At 49.2% G+C, this 27930-nt stretch overlaps 6 protein-coding genes across 6 annotated transcripts; 5 read left to right on the forward strand and 1 right to left on the reverse strand.

Moving 5' to 3' along the window:
- Positions 1-318: 318 nt before the first annotated feature.
- Positions 319-3599, reverse strand: FPRO_00999 (uncharacterized protein; the record flags this gene model as incomplete). Its single annotated transcript, XM_031220203.1, has 2 exons — positions 319-1758; positions 2715-3599. 2 exons carry the CDS (start codon positions 3597-3599, stop codon positions 319-321), a joined length of 2325 nt encoding a protein of 774 aa, XP_031075473.1.
- A 4556-nt stretch (positions 3600-8155) lies between these two features.
- Positions 8156-11348, forward strand: FPRO_00998 (uncharacterized protein; the record flags this gene model as incomplete). Its single annotated transcript, XM_031220214.1, has 8 exons — positions 8156-8307; positions 8362-8716; positions 8764-9019; positions 9072-9722; positions 9772-9891; positions 9939-10052; positions 10101-10382; positions 10438-11348. The coding sequence occupies 8 exons, from the start codon at positions 8156-8158 to the stop codon at positions 11346-11348; spliced, it is 2841 nt and encodes a 946-aa protein (XP_031075474.1).
- Positions 11349-14582: 3234 nt separating this feature from the next.
- FPRO_00997 (uncharacterized protein) lies at positions 14583-18155 on the forward strand (the record flags this gene model as incomplete). The annotated part of the gene is made up of 3 exons (XM_031220225.1): positions 14583-15100; positions 15218-15854; positions 15942-18155. 3 exons carry the CDS (start codon positions 14583-14585, stop codon positions 18153-18155), a joined length of 3369 nt encoding a protein of 1122 aa, XP_031075475.1.
- Positions 18156-19079: 924 nt separating this feature from the next.
- On the forward strand, positions 19080-20479 carry FPRO_00996 (uncharacterized protein; the record flags this gene model as incomplete). The annotated part of the gene is made up of 4 exons (XM_031220237.1): positions 19080-19781; positions 19837-20097; positions 20147-20170; positions 20225-20479. 4 exons carry the CDS (start codon positions 19080-19082, stop codon positions 20477-20479), a joined length of 1242 nt encoding a protein of 413 aa, XP_031075476.1.
- Positions 20480-22893: 2414 nt separating this feature from the next.
- Positions 22894-24734, forward strand: FPRO_00995 (putative ammonium transporter MEPa; the record flags this gene model as incomplete). The annotated part of the gene is made up of 4 exons (XM_031220248.1): positions 22894-23004; positions 23215-23279; positions 23346-24106; positions 24157-24734. The coding sequence occupies 4 exons, from the start codon at positions 22894-22896 to the stop codon at positions 24732-24734; spliced, it is 1515 nt and encodes a 504-aa protein (XP_031075477.1).
- A 628-nt stretch (positions 24735-25362) lies between these two features.
- FPRO_00994 (uncharacterized protein) lies at positions 25363-27789 on the forward strand (the record flags this gene model as incomplete). Its single annotated transcript, XM_031220259.1, has 1 exon — positions 25363-27789. The coding sequence occupies one exon, from the start codon at positions 25363-25365 to the stop codon at positions 27787-27789; it is 2427 nt and encodes an 808-aa protein (XP_031075478.1).
- Between the last annotated feature and the right edge of the window lie 141 nt (positions 27790-27930).

A 27930-nucleotide genomic window follows, 5' to 3' on the forward strand; every position in this document is an offset into this window, starting at 1 on the left:
GCGGTCAAGATTATTTCTCAACACAACGAAAATGCCAAATATTACTCCTTCAACTCCTTCCATTGAGTAACCGAGACTGCTTTGCTCATGTAATGCCTGTATATGAACTGGACCATAGCAAATGCGATGTAACGACAGGTCTAAGATAGCAATTAAACGATTTGGGGTATTTGATAGTAAAGAAAAACAAAAGAATGTATGAGACAATGCTTGCTTCCCAAAAATTGATAACCAATACATGAATTTTTATATAAGCTGGAACGCAAAGGTGCTGGTTGCACCATTGCAGGTGGCCGCGCTGTGGCGCTGTGGCTCGGACTATGACCGCTTGACCCGATTCCAGAATCTTTTCACGGTGCGGTTATCATGACCGACAGGATCTTCCCACTGGTCAAGAGCAGCGAGCTGTCTTTCAATGCTCTGTTTGGGATTGCCTTCCCGAGCGTACAATGCTGGGCTAGGTGTGTGATCTCCACGGCTTGAGCTCACTCGGCTACCAGCCTGTTTCCAGCCATAGATCTGATCCTCGCTTTGGCGAAGATCTGGTCGTGTCAAGGTCATACGAAGTGTCATTTCTCGGCTCGCTGCTGGGTCATATATAGATTTCTCTCCTCTTGAGTATGACGAGTGCTCGTTGCTACTTCGTAGAGATCGAATATGCGGTGTCTTGTCGAACAATTGAGGAGTTTTTGGAGAATCAGGCTCAGCTGCAGAAGCGTCGTCGCTGTATCTTGATGATCGATCATCTTCTAGGAAGCTTCGCAATCTGTCCGGGTCGTATGCGGAGGCCTTGTTAAATCCCGTATGTGGCCGGGGTCCATCTTTGGAGGAGAATCCAAACTCAATGGCCTCATCAAATTTCTGGGGCGAAGCGAGATAAGCTCGAAGCTTCTTTCGAGCCTCAGGGTCTCGATAATGAGCGGCAGAAGGGTCGAGGGGTGGGGTCAAAGGAGAGGGAGAAGCCAAGGGTGTTTGTCTGTTGGCAGATATCAATGACAGCGCGCGAGCACGAGATTTCTTCCGCACATGGCCAGATGAGCCAACACTGGAGCTGTGCGAGGCAGACGGCGGTAGAGTGGTGGGGGAAGCAGGGCCTTCTTCAAGTCCATTGACAGAGGGTTTTCCAAAGGGCAGCTTATTAATTGATAAGTGACGGCGAAACGATGGTCTTCGGCTCTTGTTTGGAACCGGTATTTCTTCTCGCAGGTTGATGTGATAGTCATCAAGATATAGACGTAGATCCAACCCCTCTTCATCGTCAAGCCATCGGAAACTGTCATAGAAGGAATCTGAACGCTTGATATCTGAGCTCGTCATGGCTCTGTCATTTTGCCTGGACAGCATACCCGAGAACGGGGACGTTCCTTCAGACAGTCCAGGACTTGGGAGTGGCGACGGCATTTTGACCTCTTGAGGTGGAATATCGACAGTATTCGATACTGCTTCTGGCGCGTAGGTGAAAGTGTTTTGTGACTTATACGCCAACTGGAGCTCTTCCTCAGTAAGATGGCGGCGTTTTATCTTCTCAGGAAGGTTGGCGTAGAATTTCTGGTCCGTTTCAGTAATTCGTGGACGATCTGTGCGCAAGATAGAATCATCCGAAGTAATGGGCCTTTCTTGGTGCTCGTAGCTCCCTCTAGGTTTGGGGAGCGATGACCAAGGAGAAAGAAGTTGATCTTGTCCGACACTACCGGGCCGTTGACAGTTTCCCAGGTCGGGTGATTGAGCTAGTTGCGATCGCTCGATAGTTGAGAAGTACTGTCAAAGAGAAAAGTTCAGTATGAGGCACCAAGGAAACACAGCTAATATAGCAATTAAATAGAGCAAACATAAAAATGTAGATAAGCCATCAAGGGGCAGCCCTGATTCTTAAGGTACCAGAAAGAGGGGCGGGAATGGTTATTGTCTCAATTCAGGAACGGAATGGCAGAGCTAATGCAGAGAGTCGTTGACTAAAAGGCTCGTGGGGCACGACTCGAATGTCTTGGGTGTATGACGCCTGGTGATTGCTGGTACACAGGCACGTTGGTGCACTGGGTGGCATGGATCATCCAGGAACTGCACGTCTAGGGCGTCGTCACAACGCCTTGGGTTGGGGGGACGTGATTGCTGAGCGAAAGAGAGCACTTTCTTGCTCCTGTGTGCTCTGTATTCAGGGGTTGCGTAGACAAGCCATGGGAGAATCGACCAATGACTAGTCACTGAGCGGACGAAGTGCGTGGAGCCGCCCAAACGGCTACCGCGAGCCAAACCAGACAGGGCAAGGACAGGACATGGGTATTGGACAATGGCTTCTTTTAGCGATTCCTGATGGTTCCCCGTTCCTCTCGAGGTCCCTGGGGGTTCCTCAATTTGACAATTAGGCGGCGACTAGCCCCCGGCACCTGCAAGAGGACCCATATTCAGACAGGTACATAGAGTACAGTAGACTCAACCTCGCCAAGTCATATTGATTTCGTACAGCCAAAACCCATAAACTAACGCATACGAGGTGGGCAGAGACGCTTGTCGCAATGTGAAACCTTGTTTCATTTGAAAAAGCAAAGGGTGATGAGGACTGCAGTGGCATGAGAAATCGATTGATCGCATCACCAAGGGGCCTCAAACCTTCGCCTGCTTTGACTCCCTTATGGTAGTATCGAAACAGACCGTGAGAAACAAAAAATGGGACACACGGCAAGGGATCCGCAAAATAATGAAAGCCACGAACTTACTTTTCGTTGAATTGTTGGTGGAAGAGCCTCGAATTCTTGTCTTGTAATGGTTGCTGATGGTCGATTTTCTGTGGTAGGAGGCTGGACATCAGAAGATACCCTCTGGTGTTTTGAAGCAGTGGACGCAGCAGCGCTTGGACTACGTCGCCACTGAAGTAGGTGACTGCGGGAAGATGATGGACGGTGATCTGCTGCGAGACTATCGTCGGGGAAGAGGCACTCTGTATCGATTTCGCTAAGCAAGTCATGGTATTGCGAGTTGTGTCGCAGATTATCGGTATCATGATTTGTCTCTGAATGTATTCGCAGCTCGATCTGCTCCTCTTCCGCCCAGGCGCGATACAAACTGTTACTGCACGTTGGTTCATCCTCTGTGGGCGTCACGTCTGTAGTTGCAATGCTCATGGGTCGAGATGGCAGCAAAAAGCTGTGATCACCAAGGCCTTGGCTTTGATCGATGGCGCTGGTATCCGTAGAACCGTTAGTGTCGAGCCTTGTGGGAACACGGCGTTGGCGTTGCGGCTGCAGTGGTGTCTTTGGGCGCTGTAGAGAATGCATGGTTTCGAAAATGGGTGTGTACACATGCGAGGGTTGTGCATGTATGCGGCTCTTGTTGATGTGACTCGTTTGATGCGGGTAGTGGTGCAGAGGCCTAGGATAAAGAGGTTGAGATAAACTTGCAGAACCCGAGGAGAGAGTCTCGTTGTCGAAGAAGCTCATAATATCATCAGGACGGCCTGGGCCCTGGCTATTAACGCTGCCGCTATCTCTTGCATTCATGCTATTGCTGTCGATAGCCACCACTGCTTCAGCTCGATTTGGCCATTGATCCTCGTTCCATCCCAGGGTCGAATCCAACGCTGCAATTCCATCACCCTGGCTCATGACGAAGTCAAGTTGAGAGTTCGGCTCGTGCTAGAGCTGCGAAGCAGGGTTGTCGAGATTTGGCGACAGGGAGTGGTGATGAGGCCGAATAGCTACCTAGTGACTGCTGATCATGAGGCAATCGGAAAGGAACGGCGATGCAAGGTCCACTGCTGTCAAGCCGGCCCCCCGCAGGCACCGTTCCTAGACTCCTCGTCCCTTACCTTGGGGATGGGATTGACACTCGGCTGACAGTGTCTTACCGGTAGACGAGAGCCGATCGAGGTCGAAGGTTTGCAAGGAAGGGAGAGTTGCAGTAAACAAAGTGTCGATTCGGGAAGAGTCGATACGAAGGGTAGATCGGAAATGGTGGAAGATGCTATTATTGCTCGTGCCTCGTCGATATGCTTCAACGGTCAAAGCATATCATCATAAGCGAATGCAATTCCCGAGGACTCGTTGTAAAAGTGCCGTAAATAGAGATCAAAAAAGGGCAAGCACGGCTTCAATTTTGGTTAAGCGGGTACAAGAGCCAAGCCTCAACTAAAAAGTAAGGTACAGCACAGTAGTGAGTGGCAGGCACGGAATTTGCCAATTGATGGAAGGGTCAGCTCGAATTAGCTCTCAGCAACGGTGAGAGAACGTTAGGGGTGGGAAAGTGTCTGAGGCAATAGAGGAATCGACGATGTGACTTTGGCGTCAAAGGTTGTTAGGTTGGCGTCAAAATGCGTTGTCGTACCTGAGGAAGTGCACATATCATGCAATTGGAGATGGAAGAAAGAGAGGAAAAGAAGAAGGAAAAGAAGAGGTTCGGTCAACTACGGATGCCTAGTCCATACATAACACAAAATTCTAAGTAATAATACTCCGAAGACTTAACCAAACCTCAGTCCAAAGGTCGCGCCGTTCCGTGCCGCCGTGCGTCGTGGTGTCGTGTGCTGCTGTGTCGTGTCTTAATGGGCGTCAGCTCCGGCATCGAGACCAAATTCGTATGGGACGAGTCCCTAGCGAGCAGGCATGGATGGGCACGACCGCTTTCTGCTCAGAAATCACGGCGGTGCTTCAGAATATGTCGATGCCCGTCCCATCACCATCAACCTCGATCCCTGTAGCTTGGCTTAACGCTGTGCTGTGCTGTGCTTGCTGTAGGAACTGGACCCAGCTCCCTGGCTAGGGGAGGAAAGAAAACACAGGACCCTAATCCTAGATGACAAAAAGACTTAAGTAATATAGCCTATATTTAGAATGACTTTTGCTGAGTTTATTTTGACATCCTACAGTAAGGTCCGCTGTTTTCTTGCCCCCCAAGGGCCTGGCAACACCACAACAGTTGACGAGGTGGGTTCATGAACGGTGAACCCACCTCCCAAGACCCAACCCAAAAGCCAATCTGCTTAGCCTTTGGGTCTAGCAGTGCAGCGGAGTCCCAAGTTTCCGGGCACAGAGCTCGATAAGCCAACCTCCATTGGGCCAAGTGCAGCTATAATCTGCACGGTACCTGACTTGGTGTGTTTATGCTGACATTCATTCAGGCGCCGTGACCGGACTGTCTCGAATAGTCTAGCAGTTCTAACATTGGGTATCACCAAGGCTTTTAATAAGTCAAGATAATTCGTGCTGGAGTGGGACTTCAGTCTGGGGGTCACAATCGAGTGAGTGATCGAGGGTGAAGCCGCTATTCTACCCCTGAGTTGGTTTAGTTCATTTCTGCGGCACTGGAGTTTATGCCTTGAAGACCGCAATTCATCGGACTTCTTCCATCGCCTCCACAGTTGGAGGAAGCAAGTAGGCAAGACGGGAAATGTCGACGGGAGGGTCACACCTGAAGCGACCTAAAAAAGGAAACATCTGCAGATCCACGTTTCTTGGTTCCATTATGATATAGACGTGTTCAGCTAAGTTTCCGATACGCACCGTAGGCGCATCATATCATGCCTTGTTATTATATCGACAGCGAATAATGACCATAATAGTCAGCATAACTAACTGGTGTACAGCTCACCGGTGCGCCTTGGTGTGCCAGGGTAACCTTACCACCTCAACTCTACATATGATAAGAGTTCACGAAACCCAGTGACTGTTTATTATTAGTTGTCCCCGCGTAGCAATCTGGGTAGACATCGGCTGCTTGGTACCGATCAATATAAACCTGTCGGTCTATCCACCTTATTTCCAGCTCTCAAATTCATCACCCCCACAAGGGACCAAGTTAATGATTGCAATCACCTGCCTGCTTGAGGCATTGGTAGTGCCCATCACTTCCAGATATTTCTTAGCTCACACAAGTGACAGATTCCCATGCAACGCTATCATACTACGGCGAGCCAGGGCTGATATCTGACAAGCAGGGTACGTCGCTGTTCAACATGTTTTAAGCGACGCCTAATACCACCCGTCACAAGCCAACTCACTTCACAGTAAGACCCTTGAAGCGCTCCGCCAGATTGACTTTAATCCCACCAACCAGCCATATCGCTTTGGGAATCTGACCCGAGTTTGTAGCATTTCTTCTGAAGATCTCTCGGAGAGCCCGCCGAGTAGCGCAGGTCGACAATATGACAGGCTGTCTTTGGATGATATCTTGCTCAACCAGCTCAGCTCAGAAACAAGCCCCTGGAACATACATTTGCTGTGCCGCATTCAACCCTGATTTTGGTTCAAACCAGCTATCACGACGCTGGCTTTTGGCTGTCCGCTGTCCCTGGTAGCATTCGGAAGCTCCGTAGAAGCGGTAATGTTGGCTCTGTTAAAGGGGCTCGGCAGTTACGGATCTGGATCCTACGAATCCTAACCTCCTGCTACCAATGATGCCGGTGACACGAGTACACGTTGTCACGCATACTTTTGGAGTTGACTTTGCCCTAGGTTGCTCAGAGTGTGTTTACGGAGATGCTATGGTAGTATACAGTTTCAACCCATGGCCGGTACAACAGGCACAGGGTCCTTATACGAAGTACAGCTGTTTGAGACTGCAAGCACTACCGTATTGGTAGTCTCCTTGTCCCTTACGGAGTATGTATCGAATACTTCTTTAAGTCTCGGGGATTTTCCATCTTGATCTCGAGTTTCGTACCTGATCCGGGAGGCATGGATCTTGTAGAGGTCCTGGACCTGTCGGCAGTCACCACTTAAGATGTCATATCGAAGTCAATGCATTCTCGGCGTCCGCGTAGGTCCGTGGAATATGTTTCCTCCACAGTTGAAACTCTTCCAAGACCTTGGGAGGACTCTACCTAGGGGGGGGGGATAAAACACGAGACTGGATTTGGTGGTAGATCGGTGGATTTTGGTGTAAGCCAGTCTCATGTATTCCCCCCCCCCCCCCGAGGTCTACCCAGTTTGTCACCGGGTTGTGGGATTCGCCCTACGGGAAGATAACAAGCTCAAAGGTTCGATCACGGATCAAACACCGCATATGTACTAGAAACATGATGCGGTGTAGGGAATTATGGAGTATGTTTCTATCGTCGATGGAGATAGTGTATGTAGACTAGTTGTGCTACATCGACCTGAAACTGTTTGGCGGAGTGTGGATCGCGGCGTACGGAGCACAGACGATGCGATGCAAGCTTCAGGCTTCGCTTCTCAGCGCCACAACATGCGGTCTGATTCTGTCGTGCATATGAGATCCATCATACACGTTCCTTGGGAGGTCCATGGTGGAAGAATGGCTCCATCTTCCGGTGGAAGGACCAACTATGAACTGTTTACGAGATGCACCAGTGCACGACGAAATCCCATCGTAGGGTTAAACAGGGTGTTCCCGGTGTGTCAGATAGAAAACAAGGTCTAGCTTCTGAACTAGATGGCGTGTTGAGGAGGCAAAGGGGACTCTCAGAAGGAATCACGCAAGGTGGAGGGTGCTTTTTATCGAGGAGGTCGGAGTCAGCATTGGCCAATGAATCTTGTGTACTTTTGAATTTAGTCGTATGCCTGAACTCACAGACAGGTATGGTAGCACAAGAAACCTCGATCTCGCATCTGGAAAGGGGCGCCGTTGTGGCTAAGTCAACGTCTGTCAAAGAGACTGATTCATAGTCATGTTCTCAGGTCTATCTACCCATAAGCTCACTGGTGAAGGAGTTAATGGGGCCGATCGAAAGTACATTATTCACTGATATAACAACATTCTTATTGGCCATATAACTACTATTTAATGTGTCAACGTCCCAAACCTACTTCCTACGTTATATCGTTGAGACACGTGCTTGATTGTTCGTTGTGTAAACTAAGACGCGTCGTGTCGTTCATTGGCTGAAACACGGTCATTCGCATCCACCCATCAACTGCTCCGAGCCAATTATAGAGCTTACAGGACGACACATTGGGCTTCAGCCTCGAGACAACCTCAGCCTTTCTTACCTCAATCAACATTTCACTTCATTTTCAGCCTTTCTACTTCAACTTTAGGCGACTTCGCGGACCGGGTAATAACTATAACTGAATCATTGTGTACCTACCTGCATTGACTCATCGTGCTTCTTATTCTGATGTAAAAACTTCACTTCCAACATTGTTTTTTTTTTCGAAGTATTCTTTCTTGATACCCCATACTACCACCGATGACATCGGAAAAGATGCCGCTCATCCTGGATAACCCGATGCCAGTGGAACTTAACGATGTAGATGACCTTTTTGGCGATGGCGTTGGTCTGTCTTTGCCCGCGAGAGCGCAGAGTAAACAGCTTCAACAAAGAATGGACGATATCAGGATTCGAGGATGTTGCCAGTAAGAAGGCCCAGTTTGCAGACACTTATACACGTTTTCGCTAACCCTGGATAGAACTGTGGCGTGGTCAAGAACAGGATCGATCGCCAACATCACACCTGATGGCCAGAACCTTGAACTTCGCTTTCTGCGACGCTCCCCAGATGATGGATCTTGGGATCTCAGTGAACCCACCACGTGCCCCTTTGTCAAAGGGCTCCCAACCATTCCCATCGTTCACTTGGTATGGGCTGGTACTAGCAGTCCAGATCTAGCGGTGATAGATGCCGTCGGTCGCGTCTCTATCGTCAGCTTCTCTATCTCACTAAATCACCCGTTCCCTCAACGGAAATGGGACGCTGACCCCACTGACGATGTGCACACTGTCGTCGGTGCTTACTGGCTTAATGTTTCTCCTCCAAATCAGCAGGTATGTGTTGTTTGAGGAGGTTTCTCGATGTTTCTGACTTTCAACAGGCGTCATACAATGTCATGTACGGGCCAGCTACAAAACATGGCAATGGGTATACATACGAAAGCTCATTCGTTCATGCTGGAGGACCAACTCATCCCAGCCCTGCCAAGAGTGCTCTGCTTACTATTACAACGCATGGTGTCATCAGGATGTTTTGGTCGCAGAATACCAATCGACTTGAGGAGACCACCATGGAACTTGAAAGTATAAGTGCTTCTGATGAGCTCATTACACATGCATCGTTTGCGTCCGAAAAGAGTAGGCATCTGAACTGTCGTATTACTCTGTGTGTGTCACTGACAGCCGACAGAACATCTCCTTCTTGCGGTTGCTACAACCTCAAAGCAGCTGAAACTAATCAGAATCGAGATTCAATGGGGCCAGGCATCACAAGCGGACAAGGCGACTGGCCGACCCCCAGGGAACCTGAGCCCTTCCTTGATTGAGAAACATCTAGCCACTACAAACTGGCTTCAAGGTGGCCCTGGTGATTCGAGCCTCGACATATCCATGATCGAGCTCTCTCACTTGGAAGTTATTCCTTCTGTGGTCGATAGCACGGGCAAGAACACCACACCACCCATGGTTGTCACGGCGCGGTCACGCACTCCTACTGAGAGCTCGTATCAGGGGAGTCAGAGTGTTGTTGATCGATGGGAGGCTATTGAGCAAAAGCAGAATCTGCCATCGGCCTATGAGCAGCTTGGGGGTCGGCGAAACAGCATCTCTTCAGAGCTACCCGCAGTGACACAGCTGCAAAAGATTGCTCCTGTCACGGCCAATAAGGTTGTGGTTGCGTTCCAAACCACTAGTTTTGGCAAAATTCTAGTACTGGCTTTCGCAGATGGAACTGTTGAATACCGTGACCGACTGACGTTCGAGGAACTGTATACAACTCAGGAGTTGAACAAGGTGCAGAACCTTCGACAAATAGGCTGGACTTTCGCAGATGAAGGGCCATGTAAGTATCCATATTCCAGAATGTTGCTCTTGTCTAACAATAGGTGTAGGCCAGCAAGTTGCATTCTCTCCTACTTTTTGCTCCATGGTGCAAATGGGCGAAGATGGAAAGATCAAGTGGAACAAATTACATTACCCTATGGGAGATATTGGAAATTCTATGCAGGATGGTATGTTAAACGATGAGAGGATTTGGCGAGTTGCTAACCGTATGCAGCTCAATACTGTGGCAGCATTGCAGCCTTGACCGTGACCGCAGCGCCCTCAATGTTCTACCAAAACAATTACGATGATTTACTTGCTATCGTACGACCATATACTACCAAGAAGAGTACGTCCACCTTTTGATATTTCCGACTCGCCTGCTCACAAGGAATAGGATTCGTCCAGGATTTGGTGACCGAACTTATCAGAATTCTCAAGATCCAGATCGATTACTCTGAAGAGATCCATCATGACTCACTTGTCAGAAATGGATCTCTGCAGTACTGTCTCAGTATAATGAACGCACTTGGATTCCGTGGAGACTTTCACCCCCGATCTTTCCAGGGCAAATTCTCGATGCTATTTCTGAATGTGCGGAACGTAGTCGTCCTCATCACAATTGCCAGTAATACACCAGTTACTGTCAGGGAAAAGCTGAGCCCTCTTGATGATCCTGGTAAGTCATACTGCCTACTCTTTTGGTTTCCTTACAGCTGCTTACATCAATACAGAAGTCATTGAGACACTTGTCGGCTGTGCAAGGTGGGCGCTGGATCTGATTGCTTGGCTCATGGATTGTCTTTTCGAGCTTATGAATGACAATCATTTCCAAGAGCTCTTGACTCGCGAACGTTTCCATGAACTTGCTCCTTATCTTCACGAGAAGAACAATGTCGCTTTCCATTTCTTGATGAGCTCCTCTAGTCGAGGGTTTCTTTCGGCGATTTGCCGCAGACTGGCGCACCTTGAGGCCCTAAGCGGCAGGGCTATAGAGTTCTATCGAAAACAATCGGCTGTTGTTGAGGGCGTGGCCGGCGGTCGAGCAGCCCCTCAACTACAACAGGCATACCAGGCAATGCAACAAGTTACCTCTTCAGCTCTCGTCAAAGTGTCTGAGGTCGAGACTCTTCTCACAGGTCTGAGTAATGAGATTCGACAAGCCTATCAAATCTTCCTTCCATCTCTCGCCAAAAGCCAAAATAACCAGACGCAGGGGAAACAGCTGGATATGGCGATGAAGGCAGCCCGTGTCCAGATGGAGCTCTCCATTCTTCTTTCAGCTGCGCCCCCTGCACCGTTTCTCCAGATCATCAAGAAGTTCTTCAACACAGACTTGCCCGCGTTTCGGAACACTGTAGATCCAGGGCGGTTGTTCTTTGCAAATTACGATCTTCTCGAAGTCGAGGATGACGAACATAGCTTGGCGGCGAAGAAAGCACGGGGCATGGTGTATGTGGATGTGTTCAAGCGCATGCAGATCAGACCCTCTCCAGATAAGCAGTGGAGACGGTGCTCAAGATGTACTGCGGTTATGGAGGATGTGTTTGGGAGTCGTTCTGGGTTTACATTTGTTCTGGGCCAACAACGCAAGTGCTCTTGTGGAGGGCAATGGACGTTGCTACCTAAGGGACACGTTTCGTGAGACCTTGAGGTTCCGGGGGCGTATATTTAGGTGATGGGGTTAAATACATGGGATTCAAGTGGTATACAATTTATTGGTAGTGTTATGGTATAGAAATACGAGAATCGTATTTTGTCATCTAGCAATGCTCTTGAAGTCTGTGACCTTTCGTGTATCTATACGTCCATCCGAGCACATTCTCGGTACAGCTCCCAAGGTAGTGGGATATTTCCAGCTGTGACGATAGCCTTTCAAGATGGAGATTCTCTATCTCCCGGGTTATTGGTACTGTCATTACGGTTCCAGTCCTGGCTAGACTGTTCGAAGGTCTCGGCGAATTTATGGACCGATTTATCAGGGTTGTTATGTCTCACTAAGAGGCCGACATGCTTCACCATATGAGACATAAGAATCTACCAAAGGCCTACAACCCAAGGCTAGACTCAATATCTAGACGGGGCAGCCAATTGTTAAACGAACACTGCATATAGGGTAATTGGTGGCTTGCTACGTAGGTAATTTCAAGACTGTCATGAACGGGCTTGGCTATGGAGCAGTACACATACCCTATACTCATCATCTCGACACCGAGCTTAGAGAGGCAGCCTATCCCCATACCCCATGGGAGATTACGATGTGATGACCCCCAGAACTAAAGTCGCCGAAACGGTAAAGATAGTGCCGCTACGATTCCAATGTTCCAGGTCGCATTGGGAGCGTGATACTATGACTAGCAGATCGATCAACATTAGACCACGAGCGGCTCAGAGCGCCACCTAATTTCGACTCAGTGGGGGGAAGAATGATCATCAGGGTTTTGATAGACAAACCAAGGTCGGTAGTTGCATTTGGTGTCGATTTTGGTAACCTTCCCATGTATCCTTGCGTGATAGCGGAAGCTTCGTGGTGTAGTGTCAGGATCGGCAGTTTGCCCTTGTATTTGCTGGACACGACCGTTTGACAACAAGAAACTCTCCGTTCATAATGGTAGTCTGAAGTTACAAAGTTCAACTGGCAACCACAACTGCATGAATGTGCCTATCAGTTTGTGGCTGGAGAGGTTTGTGCTGCTACACGACAGACTTCTTAGTGTGAGATGGAGTGGTCCATGCAACAGACAACATGTGGACTTATCATGACTCAAGGAACTTCTGGCGAATTCTACAGACTGTCCAGACAAGAGCATGATAAGAAGATATTCCATGGACTGCTTAGAGTGCACATTCAACATCATTCGATTAGTTGTCCAGGTTGACTGCCGAGTATTGGAACAATAGAGTTTCAGTCGGCAATCACAGAATAAAAAGACTATTAGAAAGAAGATGCCATTTCAATAAGGGATCACAACAGGGAAATACCCTGCAGTTGTTGACTTCATGCAACTATGTACAAGTGCCTTTACGGCATGCTATTACAGGTTATCAACTGAACGAGAGTCAATTGCCTCGATCAAAGACCAAGAATTTAGTTCACGTCAGCGATCTTCACCGCTTGTTTCCTGCGCCGAACCGGGGCAGAAGTAATTTTCGTAAAATAAAATAAACGCCAACGGAGGATATGGAGGCTCTCTACTCCGTACGTTGGTTCGTGGATGTTTGCTGTGGGCTAGACGCCTTCTCTTATTTTTGTCCAACAGCTTATTAGACTCCCTGTCGAGCACGTGAAGCGCTAGACAAGGGGTAACTCACGACCCCTGGGCCATGAGACGGTAGAGCTGAAGCAGTAACTGGGAATCATCAAGGTTGCTTTGATATTACACAAGCGAATTGTTGAACAGTTGCAGCAGCGAGTGAACCTGCAAGTTTGAACAAATTTATCCATAAAGAAAAAGAAAAGAAAAGGAAACAAATAAGAAAGAGTTTCACACGTTGACAAGCGGCTATTTGCATATGCATAGAATCATAGAACGTTTCGATAACCGCCACCACAATATAACTGTGACACAATTACGCGCTGTCGTGGAACAATGCTTTTGAAAGAACGCGGCCACGGACAGATGATCCCTGAACTTCTAGATATGTTTATTAACCCTGTTTTAGCCTTGTCCATGCCTTGTCCAACCGTTACCTGAGGCATTGGCCACAGATTGGTCGATGATAGATCGCTCTCGTTCTTTCTTAGTCAACAGATAATAGGCAGGCAAGTAGGTGATATGATGTTTATATGATGGAGAATAGGGGACTTGAGCAGGGTGAAATATCGTCAGTGGAAGCTGTACTCCGCACCACTTCGAGACAAAGGATTGTCCATTCAAAGCGATCGACAGTTGATATCTGGAAGGTAGTATCACCAAGAGTTTGGATGGTCCGAATTGGTCTGAACGTGCCGCTCTTTGCGCGGCGCAATCAATCGAATCTGGCCCGTCACCTTCGTACCCCTGAACGTTTCTGGTCATGGTAGCGCCCAGGTTACGGCGCTAGCGCAGGTACTCTACCATCTCTGGCTTTGTCACCACCTTCACCACAAATAACCCCTGGTCGTTTAATTGCAATTGGTTGATTAGCCCGCTCACGTTCTTCAGGCACAGATTGTGTTTCTTTGCGCAACGGTCTTTGACTGGTCACATCTTTATTAATCGCGATCCAATGCGAAGAAACACATCAAAGGGCCTGGGTCAGCTCTGCTTTCAAGCCTCACCAGTCCTCTTGTCCCTCTTCCGAGATCCAATTCGCCCCTCGCATAATAGATCAGCAAACCAACCAGTTCAATACCTTTTGGCCAAACACAAAGCCTTGTGGGGAGTTCACGCTTGCGGATCAGGGGTTAGCTCCCTTTTGGCCTCTCACCAGCCAAGCTAATAGAGCTGTAATTATCGGACCCCTGACCTTAGCTTAGACTATTGTGCATGGCCCCCAGCCATCGTCACAATTCTCCTCTCTTTAGTTGCTGGGCTTGTTTTCCATCCATTCTTGCTCCCTTCGCTTCAACCCAGGGGCCAAATTTCACTTCTTCCTCCCTCACACGTTGGCGATTGAGGCCTTATTCCGGTGATAAGACATTAGTATTGCTGCTACTACTGTACTATACTACCTGAACCTCACTATCGCTTGCTGGTGGCCCCTGGGTCAGCCGTCGATAGGTCGTCGCCTCACTCGTCACACACCCCCACTCCCTTCTTCTCCTTCACACCTCCTATCGCGCACACACACCAGCTTCACTCTCTTACCGCCGCGGTTCTACTACCCAGGACCTCACGAACCGTATAGTACGGTACCTTTGGGTGGCTCGTAGCGAGGACCGGTATATCTTCCAAATATGGAATCTGCCCTGGCCTCCCCTCCGGGGTCTGGAGTAACGGAGCCTTCTGCGACTTCTGATACTCGTTCTGATACCAAGACGCCTCCTGTCGACGTCCCATCTGCAACGTCTGCTACAACCTCTTTTGTCCCTGCCGATAACTCTATTCCACTATCCTCACCATCAGCCCACCCGCTTCAAATCGAAAAAGAACTGCATCCACCTTCTCCGAAATCCTCTCCCGCACACGCTCGATCTCAGACGGTAGACGTTCTACCCGGCTCGTCCTCGGTCTCCGGCTCTGTTGCGTCGCCTTCCAGTTCCGTCCAGTCTCCCATCGGAGGTCCAATTAAGCGCAAACCTCTTTCATCATCGGCATCAGCATTGGCATTGCGATACTCTGCGTCGGGATCTCCCTTGCCGTCACCTCTGAATCTTGGAAAGCCGAGCCAGAGATTCGCGAGACCTTGTTCAGTTGACAGCCCGACCCTCTACGAATTCTCTCCTGCGCAACGCGCCGCACCACCAGCTGCCCCGTGAGTACTCTTCTCAGCTTAATTCTTTGTCCCTTTGTTTCCATGTCCTGCATATCCAAATGCACAACCCCTCACTTCCCTCACAGAATTTGTGGCTAACCGGAATTCCTCTGGCAGAGCTCCCGACGCCAACCTGGCGTCCCTTGCCGCGACAACCCCTGGATCCCAAAATATTCCAGGACACAGCCCTACCATCTCAAGTTCAGATTTCTCTGACGTCCTGGATGGGTATGATGATTTGATCTCAGACTCGAAATCAGATTCTACACCAGACATTACCTCTGAGACCATCCTTGATGGGAGCGATAGCGACGACGACAAGGGCCAAAAGAGTTTATCAATCGACAAAGAAACTGCCATTGTTCCTAAACCCGCCGAGCCAACGGACCGCTCTGAAACAGAGGTTCAAGGAACTCGATCACCTGCATCTGACGATACTATATCAGACCAGACTCTCGCTCCCGCCCCCATGTTTGTTCCAAAGCCAACGCCACCACATCTCAAACTCGACAAGGTCACAATTGACGTTGCGAACTACGACACATCACCGGATGAACCAAACTCCCCCTCAGGTCAAGGAACACCACAGCTAAACAAGCCATTACCCAAGTCGCCGAGCCAGAATTCGCCATTTGCTTCTCTGTTCCACTGGGCAGCACCATCGCCATCTCCCTCTGCGACGGAATTCTCGTCCACATCATCGCCAATCTCCCCCTCGAAACGCGGCGTGGCCAATGATACCCCCTATTCTACGGTTAGCAACCCTTACTATATTCACGAAAATTCTTCAAGCGTGACGGATATCTCGAGCTCTCGTAACTCATACTCATCGGTTTTACAGTCCCCTACTTACGCGCAAATCGACGAAATGGAAGATGAATTGAAGGCCATTAGTGCCGAGCTGGCAAGCTCAATCCGGCGCGAGATGGATCTGGAAGACCTAGTAGATCGACTCCAGGAACAAGTCAACAACCCTCAAGCTCCTGGTAAGAGGTCAAGCGATTATTACTCCGACTCGGGTTATAGTTCGGCAAAGATGAGTGAAGCCGAGCCGAGTCGAGAGGAACTTGAGAAAATTCAAAGGAGGGCCGAACAAGAGAAGGCTTCCATAAGATTAGAGCTCACGAATAAGCTCCAGGATGAAAGGGGGAAACGAAAAGCGCTCGACCACCAGATCAAAGAGCTTGCCGAAAAGGCTTCGCAAATCGACCAGGCGCAATTAAACAACCAAGATGCCAGTGGTCGACTCAAGGATCTCGAAACTACTTGTGGCGATCTCAGGAGGCGACTATCTGAGGAGCGTGTTGTCAAGAACAACTTTGAGGACCTCATCAACGCCATCAGGGGAGAGCTCCACGAAGCGACCAGTGAGCGAGATAACCTTCGAGACGAAGTCGTCCCTCAGCTCAGGGCGCGTGTCGAGGGCCTCGAGATAGAGGCTGCTGAATATTCAAACTTGACCTATGAGTCCTCCAAAATGCAGCAAGAGCTTCATATGCTCAGGAAAGAATACGACAACTTGCGAGGCTCGTCGAGGTCCGGGTCTCCGACGCCTTCAATGAACCGCATGTCTCGCGCTATGTCTGGCGGTTTCGGTGGCGGCCTTGCCCGATCAAACTCGGTTGCGACAGGCTCGTTCCGTGGCCAACGACCCTCTGGCCTATCACGGTCTAACAGTGTTAAGAACGTACAGAACGAGTCCAGAGAGGCCCTTTCTGAGCGCCTAAAAGATGTCGAGGCCCAAAGAGACGCCCTACACAAAGCACTGAAAAATCTACTTGACCGCCAAGAGTTTCAGAACCGCGAGAACGAAAAGAAAATCAGGATGCTACAGAACGAACGAGAGAGGCTACTCTCAGCATCCCCAAGGAAGGCTGGATTTGAAAGAGAAATCTCAAACTTGCGCACAGAGATCAATGTTCTTCGTCGCCGAGCTGAAGATGCGCTTGAGCAGAAGTGGCAGGTTGAAAGCGGCCTTGGCGGACTGAAGATGGATTTGGATAAGGCTGAAGAGGAAATTTCCTTGCTTCGCAACCTGCTCGAGGAAAAGGACATCCTTATTCCCGAATCTTTCGCACGCTCAAGTGGCTCCAGTAATGCAAGCAGCTCCTTTGGTAACCTGAGTGCGCCAGTTACATCTGAGTCGCTTGCCAAGGCTTACAATGAGCTCAAGGCTGCCTATGCTGAATCACTCGAGAGAATCAAGCAGCTCGAGCATGAGACAGTTGGTGATGAGAAGACTCAGCTTGCTGTCGAGCGATTAGAGCGCACTCTGTCCATTGCAGTTTCTGAACGCGATGCCGCCCAACACGAAGTTGAGAATCTAAAAAATCAGTATGATACAATGAGCGAATATGAGGTCAAGACAATCGAAAGCGAGCGCGCTCTTGCTGACGAGCTTAATGACTCTGCTCGTCGGGTTGGAGAGCTCGCAACCCAGGTTCAACAACAACTAGCTGCAAATGCCCAGCTCCGAGAGCGTCTCTCTAACGCTGTCGTGCGAGGCGACAACGATCGCAAGGCTAACTCGGATCGGATCGCTGACCTGCAAGTCCGCCTCAAGTCTATGGAGGAGCAGCTGATCGCTGCTCAGTCAGCATCTGAAGATCGTGTCAACCGTCACGAGGAGGAGATTGCTGCTATTCGCGAGGCGCATAATGCCCAGCTCCAGCGGATGAGCAACAACACCGGACTCAGCGGCCCCCGCTCACCCAACTTTCAGGCTAACCGCAAGCCTTCGCTCCTCAGCCCCCTATCACCACGATTCCCCGGCGCTCTACGATCCCCTCGTTTGCCCGAGAAGTCTTTTGAGGACGCCGCTCAGATGGAGGTGCTTCGCAACCGCATTACTGAGTTGGAGAAGGCACTCGAGGATGCCGAGCAGGAGATGCAGGACGTCGTGGCTAGGATGAGCACTGCTCAGATCGAGGTGCTCAACCTCCAAGATGAGCGAGAGGCCGCAGTCCGCGAGACCCGACGCCTGCAGAAGCTTCTGGAGCAGGAGCAGATGAAATCCTTCGAGGATAGGTTTAAGACGCTTAGTGGCAGCGCCTGAAAGAGAAGGAATGCGAATAATTAAGACCACATGGGTTGGAGTATCATGATGGGAGCACCTTTCACGGTTGGTGCCCATGTTGCATTTAGCGAGGCGGAGTTATCTGATTTCACCATCATCATTATTTGGGAATGATTCTCAGCGACCAGGAAACAAAGACCTGGACACGCATTCTACACAGACTTTGAATAGTCTTGGGAGTACTCTATTGGGTACGTATCGTCGCGCTCACATTACGTGTGCATTGGAAAAGGAGCACTGGGGAAACATTTGTGTTGGATAGTTGGTGCTTGTTTTGCATCGAACACAGACCGCAAAGGATGTGTGTTCTTGAGTACCTTATATATAATGTTTGTATTCTCGTTTGACTATGAGTTTGTCGGGGGTGCTTGCACCTGTTGGATTGTAAGATATTGGAATTGGTACCAGCCGACCAAATTGACCCTTGTATATCAACGGAGTTTAATTATAATGCATATTCAAGTACATCAAATATGTGACGGAAGGATTGTCTTGCGTTTATGCATCCTGTTCAATATGTCTTTGTGTGAATTCAGTGTAGAAAACTTCACGCTCTCGAGTTTTGGTGTTTGCTCCTTTACGTTGATTCTGTGGTCGGGACAATTTCTGTTAGAGCTACCATAGGACTTTGTCTCCCAACGTGATTGGAAGTCGCTCTATGTCATCGTGGTCGCGATTGCTGTTGAGCCCATTCGTAAACTGACTGAGGTAGGAAGCTGCTTGCCACATGCATTGCTAAATTATTCAACACATTCGGGCCCTGCAGGATAACGATTTCCAACAAGATTCATCTCTCTCAACTTGTTGTATTATGTATACCATCACACTTCAGGCCAAAGCATCTTCACTATCCTTTGACCCCGATACCCGAGTCGTAAATATTGTCAAGCTTGACTGAAGGCAATGATTTCGTTCAAACACCACGCCCTTTACTGGGTCTTGTCACTCTTGACAGTTCCTCTTACCAGCCTCCGGAAGCTCCTCTTCGGCAATGGACTCTTCATGGGCTCTATTGACGAGGTCGAATTCGCGACTGCATGCCTCTCCATGTATTTTGTTGCACGCCCTGTGTTAGGCGGACTCCAAGAATTTGACCGAGAAGTAGAAGTTGGCGTGACCAAGTGCAGTGGTCTTATCGAGGCGGCTGATCTCGAAAAGCCCGTCGAGGAGAATAGCATCACGAAAGAACCTGAATCCAGAAACGGCGATGCGAAAGGAACAAAGCCCAAAAAGGGCCGGAAGAAACCAGCAAAAGGTGTCAAAGGTGTCAATGGCAAGCCTCGAGCAGTTCATTTTCAGAAGGAGTCAGCCCAAAATGGGGATGCGAAGCTGTCGAACGGGAATGGAGCTCTTCAGAACATAGCGGCGGCACAGCGACCCCGGAAGAAATCCACTGGTCGATACACTGCCACCCAGCAGCCATTCTTCAACTTGGCTTGGAAGTACCTTGATGTTCTGTATTTTATGTCTCTAGGGATTTTGTTCACTCATCCAGAGCCTCTCATTGGGTTTGGCGAGTGTGTTGGGAACGACCACCTCCAGTCAGTTGGTCGAGTACTCGTGAGCTTTCTAGTCATGGGCAATCTGGAACCAATCAGACAGAATGTGAGTAGTTTTGATGCCGTTCAGCCTCGCTTGTTTGCTAATGAGCCGTTTTTAGCGCTGGGACGTCGAAGTGTCTGGCCTGGGGATGTTCTCCTACTGTTGTGTATTATGCAGCGAAGGACCTGGTCCTTGGATGTCGACATTGATGGGAGTTTGTGGCTTGTTAGTCATGGGAATCCTTGTGGAGTGTTCCCTTTATACAAAGCTGCAGTATTGGCCTTGGTGGCCTGGTATCTGGTTCGCTGATAGCCTCAGTGGTCTCGATATTTTCATTCGTGTTTGGTTACTGGTGCCACTCATTGATGTTGCCGAGACTGTAGGTTTCTGAGACGTTCTGAGAGTAGAATAAACTAATGAAGAAGCAGGTACTGTACGCTATTGCTTCCAGAGTCCGTCCAGAATGGTATAAAAAGAGACTGGAGCTTATGGAAAGACCTCTTTAGTACACGAGGGTTGCGCATAAGATCTTTGTCATGGTAGTCACCTGGCTTCTTTTTACTGTGATTCGGACGGCCCCATGGCAGGCCCTGTTTTTGAAGCAGCATAAGGGAGATACCTTCATTGACACGGCGAAACCTATTGAGTCAATGCAGACAGGGGATGGTCCTACTTGCGAGGATGCTAAGAGTCTACTAAGAAACGGCGACATGGTTGGAACAGCAAGTGGAAACATCGAAAGCGATCAGAACTACGAGTAATCAAGAAGTGTGGTCTTGTAACAAATACCTAGCTAGTCTGTATACAGCGTATAAAGCTCTGTCCTGCACAGATTTAGCAGAATAGGAACTGATAGGTAGGTACATGCTCTAATACCTGAATGTCCGTGATTAGGCATGACTGCCGTGTAAACGCACTGACTGAAATAAAACGCCGTATCCGAAGCCACACGTTATTGGTAAAGACAGGCCACTCAACTCGAGGCTCGAGAGAGACGCCATTGTTGTTGTGATATCTTTCGACGGCCTGGGGAAAGGTAGAAGCTCTCAGACAATCAGAATGACACAAAACAAACAATAATAATAATAAGATAAGTCTAGAATGTCCTAGGAATACCCTGGCGAGCTCTTTGAGTAGCTGTTCTTTGCCTTTTGACCAAGAGTCTCAATAATTGTGACGCAGCAAGGCCTGCATAATAAGTGCCTATGCATCTCACCTGGCTACGATTCGGGCTCAAACAGCTCTTTGCATGTGAACAGGGGCAAGTAATGAGAGTTCTACAGCATGATTATGACCTATGATAAGATCCAACAGCCTCAATTTTAGATTTTACTAATATTATTCTCATTATCAATATCTTGCTGAGTTTCAACTCACCCAGAATCTCCAAGTGCTGCTGATTCTTGACAAGTCAATATCATCTTCTTAGGGGCAGTGCAGTGTCAGATATCATAATTTGTATATTACAATCCCATTCAGGTTACTATGCTTTATCTCGTCTTAAAAACCCCGAGGAGATGCGTATGAGGATTCACACTTGGCGGAGGCTCGTGGCCAAAAGACTGAACTAAAAGGCGAAGCATGATGATGAAACGAGACATATCAAATATCACATAACAATAAGAAACGTGAGCATCATGATTCAAGCCACCTTCCAAAGACTGTTGACAGACTCGAGATGTGACACGACGAGCTCTTGAGCTTTGACGTCTGTGTTCGCTCACCGGAGGTCTGTTGAAGCTGGGCGTCCAAGATGAGACCCCCACACCTTGGGCGGACCAATCAAGGTGTAAGTGCTTATCAGAGACCAAGGGTGAGCTTCAGCTCAGTGGCTGAGAGGAAGTTTCGTCATGTGCGACGGGTTGACTCAAGCGGACGATTTCTTTGCTTTTTGTTTTAAGGGAGAGGACCTGTCGTTTATACACTGGGTGAGTGGGCAGTGGTGAGGAGACAGGGAGATAACACTGAGTGTAGAGTTATTCATAACTTCCTTGTAGTGCATCAATCTGCATATCCGGAGGGATCCAGAGGCAAATAGATCAACATTACATGTAGGCAGTCAGGGGCAGGCTGGGGTCTGGGGATGCCTTATCAGAAGGAAGATCTGGGGTTTTATAGCGACTGATATAGGCATTCTTTGCCATTTGTCGTGCGTTTTACATGAATTTTTTTTGGCAAAGTGAAGCGAGATACCATAGCAGCGAGAGAAGTCTGATGCCACTGTAATAGAGGACTGATGTGTGTTCCTGTATATCGAAGCCTTGTCAGGGCTAGAACTGGATAAATTTGCGATGAATTCCTCACAAGGCGGCATGCCGTGGTCGAAGAGGATTGGAAGGGCTACAGAAGGGGACTGAGTATAAGGGGGAACTCTAAGTGAGCTTAAGAATTGAGTTGCAGTGGAAGTGCGCCCGTAGTCATATTTGATGCCTCTGTCTGCGGGCAGTTCATCTGGATGCTCATTCAGAATACAGTTGAGACGAAGGCTGGCGATGAAGATAGGTAGTGCGAGAGTGACAAGTGAGTGGCGAGGCTTAACTAAGGATAACTCTTCCGCAAGTCGACAAGCGCCCGCTGTATTGGATCGCCTGGTCTGGGGTGACCCCCACTGTACGGTAGTTGACAGAATAATTCAGTCTCGAGCCGCCAGATTGATATATGTGACTACTCAATCTATTTCGTCACCTCCCACTCTAGCTCAGAGTCGAATTGCCTCGCCCCGAAAAAAACGTCACGGCGGTACCGGTAGTCTCGAGACCCTTTTCGCGTCGTCGTCGTCTCCTCCATATTTTCCCTCTTAACCAAAAGCCCACGGAGTCAGCCCAGATACTCCAACAGTCTAACTCGGTATATTACGTCGTCCCAGGGGTTGCACAGCCAAGCTCGCGTCCAGGGATCTCTTATCTCTGTCCCGCCTGAACCGGAATCGCGCCCTTTTTCTCTCACATTCTCAATCTCAGCCGTGCACACTCTCAACACCAATTGCACCCCCTGCCTGGATCTCTTATCTTTCGAGTCTCTTCCTCCCTTCTTCCTACTTTACTGTTGGCCCAGAATGTCACTATCACTTCCGCTGTCACGCAGTGCAACCTTCTTGACCTTGTCACATCATCCCTCTTTATCGACGTTGGGATTCCTATTTCTATATCACTCCTCCCAAGTCAGAACCGGCGTCATGGCTATGGGAGGCGATGGTGATGCTCGAGGAGCAACGCAGCTCAAGTATAACGGTACAGGCGCAACAGGTGCTAATCCGCTCGATATGGATGTCAATATCTGGTACGAGGTGAGTTGTCTATCTCCGTCTCTCATTCTCTCCTTCCTTGGTCCTCACTCTGTTCACTTTCTATTCCTCTTGATCTCTCAGTCTTTCTCATCTTTCTCTCACTCAAAGAAATGAGTCTGAGAAAGTCCTTTGAGACAGGCAGTGGGTCACGTTGAATAGTGGCCCCTCCAATATCTTGAACGCCCGCAAGCTGACATTTTGCGCCCGCAGCCTGGTGATATCGCCTGGATGCTCTCGGCCACAGCTCTAGTGCTGTTAATGGTTCCCGGTGTTGGGTAAGTCTTTCTTTGGCGCTGTTCAATTGGATTAGTGATCTCATTTACTGACTTTTGTGTCCAAAGCTTCTTCTATTCAGGCCTCGCCCGTCGCAAATCGGCTCTGTCGCTTATATGGCTCTCAGTAATGAGCGCCGCAGTGACGACTTTCCAATGGTTCTTCTGGGGCTTCTCTCTCACCTTCTCGCATACGGCCGGCCCGTTTATCGGTGACCTTGCCAACTTTGGCTTCCGCGATGTCCTGGCCCGGCCCTCGGTTGGTTCCGCTCATCTCCCCGATATGCTCTTCGCCGTTTACCAGGGCATGTTCTCCGCCCTAACTGTGGCTCTCGCTACCGGTGCCGTCGCCGAGCGTGGCCGCATGCTCCCCTGTATTATCTTCACCTTCGTGTGGGCCACTGTCGTGTACGACCCTATTGCCTGCTGGACCTGGAATCCCAGTGGCTGGTCTAACAAGATGGGCGGCCTCGATTTTGCTGGAGGTACCCCTGTGCACATCGCTTCTGGAAGCGCTGCTCTGGCTTATTCAATGATGCTGGGCAAGCGTAGTGGCCATGGAACGCATGAGCTCAACTACCGCCCTCACAATGCTACTCATATCGTGACCGGAACAGTCTTCCTTTGGGTTGGATGGTTTGGCTTCAACGCCGGCTCTGCCCTCTCTGCTAACCTTCGCGGCGTAATGGCCGCCATCGTGACTAACCTTGCTGCTTGTGTCGGGGGCATCACCTGGTGTCTGTTGGACTATCGTCTGGAGAGGAAGTTCTCCACTGTCGGCTTTTGCTCTGGTGTTGTTGCCGGTCTCGTCTGCATCACCCCTGGCTCTGGTGAGCAGGTCCCAATCTTTCAAAACTGACGTGAGCTAACATTAGTCTAGGCTATGTCCCCCCATGGTCTGCTGTCATCTTTGGTGCTGTCGGCGCTGCTGGCTCTAACTATGCTACCAAGGTTAAGTTCCTCCTTGGAATTGACGATGCACTCGATATCTTTGCCGTCCACGGCATTGGTGGTTTGATCGGCAATATCTGCACCGCCTTCTTCGCCACCCCAAGCATCGCTGCTCTCGACGGCTACTCTCACATCAAGGGCGGTTGGGTCGAACGTCACTGGGCACAGATGGGTTATCAACTGGCCGATTCCATCTGTGGAGGCCTATACTCATTCGTCGTCACTTGCAGCATCCTATTCCTCATGAACCTCATTCCGGGTCTGCGTCTTCGAGTCGATTCGGATGCCGAAGTACAGGGCATTGACGATGCCGAGATTGGAGAGTTCGCATACGACTACGTTGAGCTTACTCGTGAAGTCGTCAGCGATATCGACAACGAGTCCGGAAGCCGATACTCGGCTGATCCTACGGCTTTCCACCATTACGAAAAAAATCACATTCCCATGATTGATGCTCGCATGTTTGGTGGCCAGCCCGCGCATGCCCCTGTGACGTTTCCACAGTGAGATTGCTTATGACAAGCGGGACGGTTATATATATTGAGTCAAATTGTACGCATCAAACGGCGCCATGGGTTTGGAATTGTCGAGTTATAGATACCCCGGTTCTTTTCCTGAACCGATTTTATTGGATTATTTAGTTGTATAGTACATGGTTTCATTGTGGTATCGGGTTACCAGCCTGGGTAGACACTTGAGTATAAAAAACAAAAGGCATATTTTCTCCATTCAAAGATCCCTCCAGTCTCCGTGATGCATCATGTGAATGGGAATGGACTTTTCCCATTCACGATCATCCTTGTTAATTAGCGAGTCGGACCGTGATTCAGCACTGAAGCCTGGCGATTTTAGCGGTTCGTGCATGAGACTGGCCAATCAGGCGAGACAATTGTCCTTGAACTTGGTAACCTCAGGAGTCTTGAAGCACCATGAATATTGAACATCTCCTCTTGAACTAATAGCAGCAGCCTGAACAGCTAAATCTGTACACTACTATAACACATAGGCTTACATGGCTAGCGATATCTTGCGGCAGGCATCAGCCAAGAATCTTGGGGTATGATCGAAACTCTGCCTTCAAAGTCGCGTTTCATGGCGCCAGTCTCACAGCATAAACAAACTCCGGAACCTCACCATGACCTCCCTACAAGAAAAGACAGCTTTTTTCGATCAGCTGAAGCCGCTCTCTAGCGATGATGAGCTTGATACGGACCAGCAAAAAGAAAGGATGCGCTCTCGGAGGTTCTTCGCTGTCAAAGCACGCCCCAGACCACCAGCAAAGGAATCTGTCGTGTTTGACCTAACTAACATTGAAGCTCAAAAATCGAGAGTGACACCTAGAAGGGTCACTTCACTCCCAACGCCCGCATCTGCTGATAGAACAAAGATCATCAAAGGCACTCCGATGACTGCAATTGGCCAAAAGACCAGGCTCGGCACACTCATGAATCAACGCAGCGCTGGCGCTATTCTAGTCGATGATACACCTATCCCTGACTCTACGAGGCAGACACGGAGATCACTCCCTAGGAGCGGGTCTACACCTTTGTTCCCATCGGGTCGAAATCTTGGACAAACAGTAGGCGACTCGCCTTCCCCAAGCTTGGCAATGAAGAAGCGAAAGCGTGAAAGTACGATCAACCTCAAGCCAGAGAGCGAACAGATATTCAAAGGACTCACTTTCCATTACATTCCTGATGACGATGTTGCACCAGCTCGTCGATTACGCATCACAAAGGCGCGCGAGTTTGGTGCAACATGGGTACGGACTCCACGCATTGCTACTCATATTGTTGTTGAGAAACACATACACTACAACGATATCGAGAGCGTGTTGAAGAATACGAACAGAAACCTTCCTCCTAGAGTCGTCAACGAGGAGTACCCAATCGACTGCATCCAATTCAAATCGCTGCTTCAATGCAGCCAAAAGAGGTATCGGCTTACAGGCCAATCGATAGCCCAGGAAGAAGATAACCCATCACCTGTCCCGTCAAGTTCTGGGAAGCCTAATGAGTCTTTGCGAGTGAAGCCGCATCATAGGAATTCGAAGAAGTGGGATTTTGTTCCTCTCACAGGAACACCTGAAAGGAGCGAAGAGTCTCCTCATCACAGTCAAGTTGCCGAGACTCCTGTCCCAACTGATTCTCAGCCAGTTGTGCTTGATCTTCAAGGGATGGCCTCATCTCGTCATACGGCTAGTGAAAGACCTACCATTTCCCGACAAAATTCCACGACATTTGTTCAAGAACCAAGTGGCTCAATGCAGAACCCAGATGAGGATCGCCATAAGGACGAGCTATCCGAGTACATCAAGATAATGTCGGAATATAAGGACCTCCCATTAGATGCGGATGATGATGATGTTCAGACGGTTACGGAAATGGCAGACCTGGAATTTGAAGAACAATCCCTTTCAGGCTCAGAAGATGAACGAGCCAACAAACGACGGTCACGAAGAAAGATTAGATCAGATCGCAAAGACATTGCTTTCGAAGATCGGTTCTCCTGCAACTCCGCCGGAGTAAAAGATGCCAAGGCGGGGAATCCAAATTCGCGCACAATCGAGGTTCTCCAATCCATGGCTGATTACTATACTCGGGTGAACGATCATTGGCGAACAACCTCCTATCGAAAAGTTATCAGCACCCTAAAGCGTCAAGAAATGAAAATCACGACAGCCGAGGAGGCACAAAGACTACCTAGCGTGGGACCGCGTCTGGCGCAGAAGATTGCAGAAATCGTCACTACAGACAGGCTTCAGCGACTTGAGTACGCCCAGAAAGAGCCGATGGACGAGGCACTCCAATTATTCCTTGGAATTTATGGTGTTGGAAACAGTCAGGCCCAGCAATGGTTGGCTCAAGGATTCCGGACATTGGACGACTTGAAAACAAGTGCGAAACTCTCACCAAATCAGCTCATAGGCATCGAGCACTACAATGATCTCAACACCAGGATTCCGCGTGGTGAGATTGAGGCCTTGGGTGCTATTGTGAGAAGAAGTGCTCAGCGTGTCGATCCCCAGGTTGAGTTGATCATTGGGGGGGGTTATCGAAGAGGAGCAGAAACGTCGGGCGATATCGATTTCATCATCACCAAGCCGAATACTGAGTCATCGGCTGAGCTGAGGCCTTTTCTTGATAGTCTTGTCCAACTTCTTGAAGTTGAAGACTTCCTTGTGGCACGGCTCGCGTCATCAAGATCTGTCAGCGACGGAAGCAAATGGCATGGATGCTGTGTGCTCCCTAAGATCAGTGGCTTCAACGAGGAGCATTACAGACCCGTGTGGCGCCGCATTGACTTTCTCCTGGTTCCTGAATCAGAGATGGGCGCGGCCCTGATCTATTTCACTGGCAATGACATCTTTAATCGCAGCATGCGACTATTGGCTTCCAAGAAGGGAATGCGACTGAACCAACGGGGTTTATACAAGGATGTGATGCGAGGGCCGCAACGGGTCAAGGTCACGGAGGGAGAATTAGTCGAAGGACGAAATGAACGAAAGATCTTTGATATTCTGGGGGTCAAGTGGAGAGAGCCTCATGAGCGGTGGTGTTGAGGGTCCAGCCAATATTCGGTAAAGGGATTATACCCAAATTTCCTTCATCATCCTTCGTTGGATGGAGGTGTCGCATATAACATCACAGAGCCTCACGGTGTCATTTCTGGTCTACCGAGGTCAAAGTGGAGGAGTTTCGGG

Source organism: Fusarium proliferatum (genome assembly GCF_900067095.1).
Source record: "Fusarium proliferatum ET1 genome assembly, contig: FPRO_scaffold001, whole genome shotgun sequence".
NCBI classification, from domain to species: domain Eukaryota; kingdom Fungi; phylum Ascomycota; class Sordariomycetes; order Hypocreales; family Nectriaceae; genus Fusarium; species Fusarium proliferatum.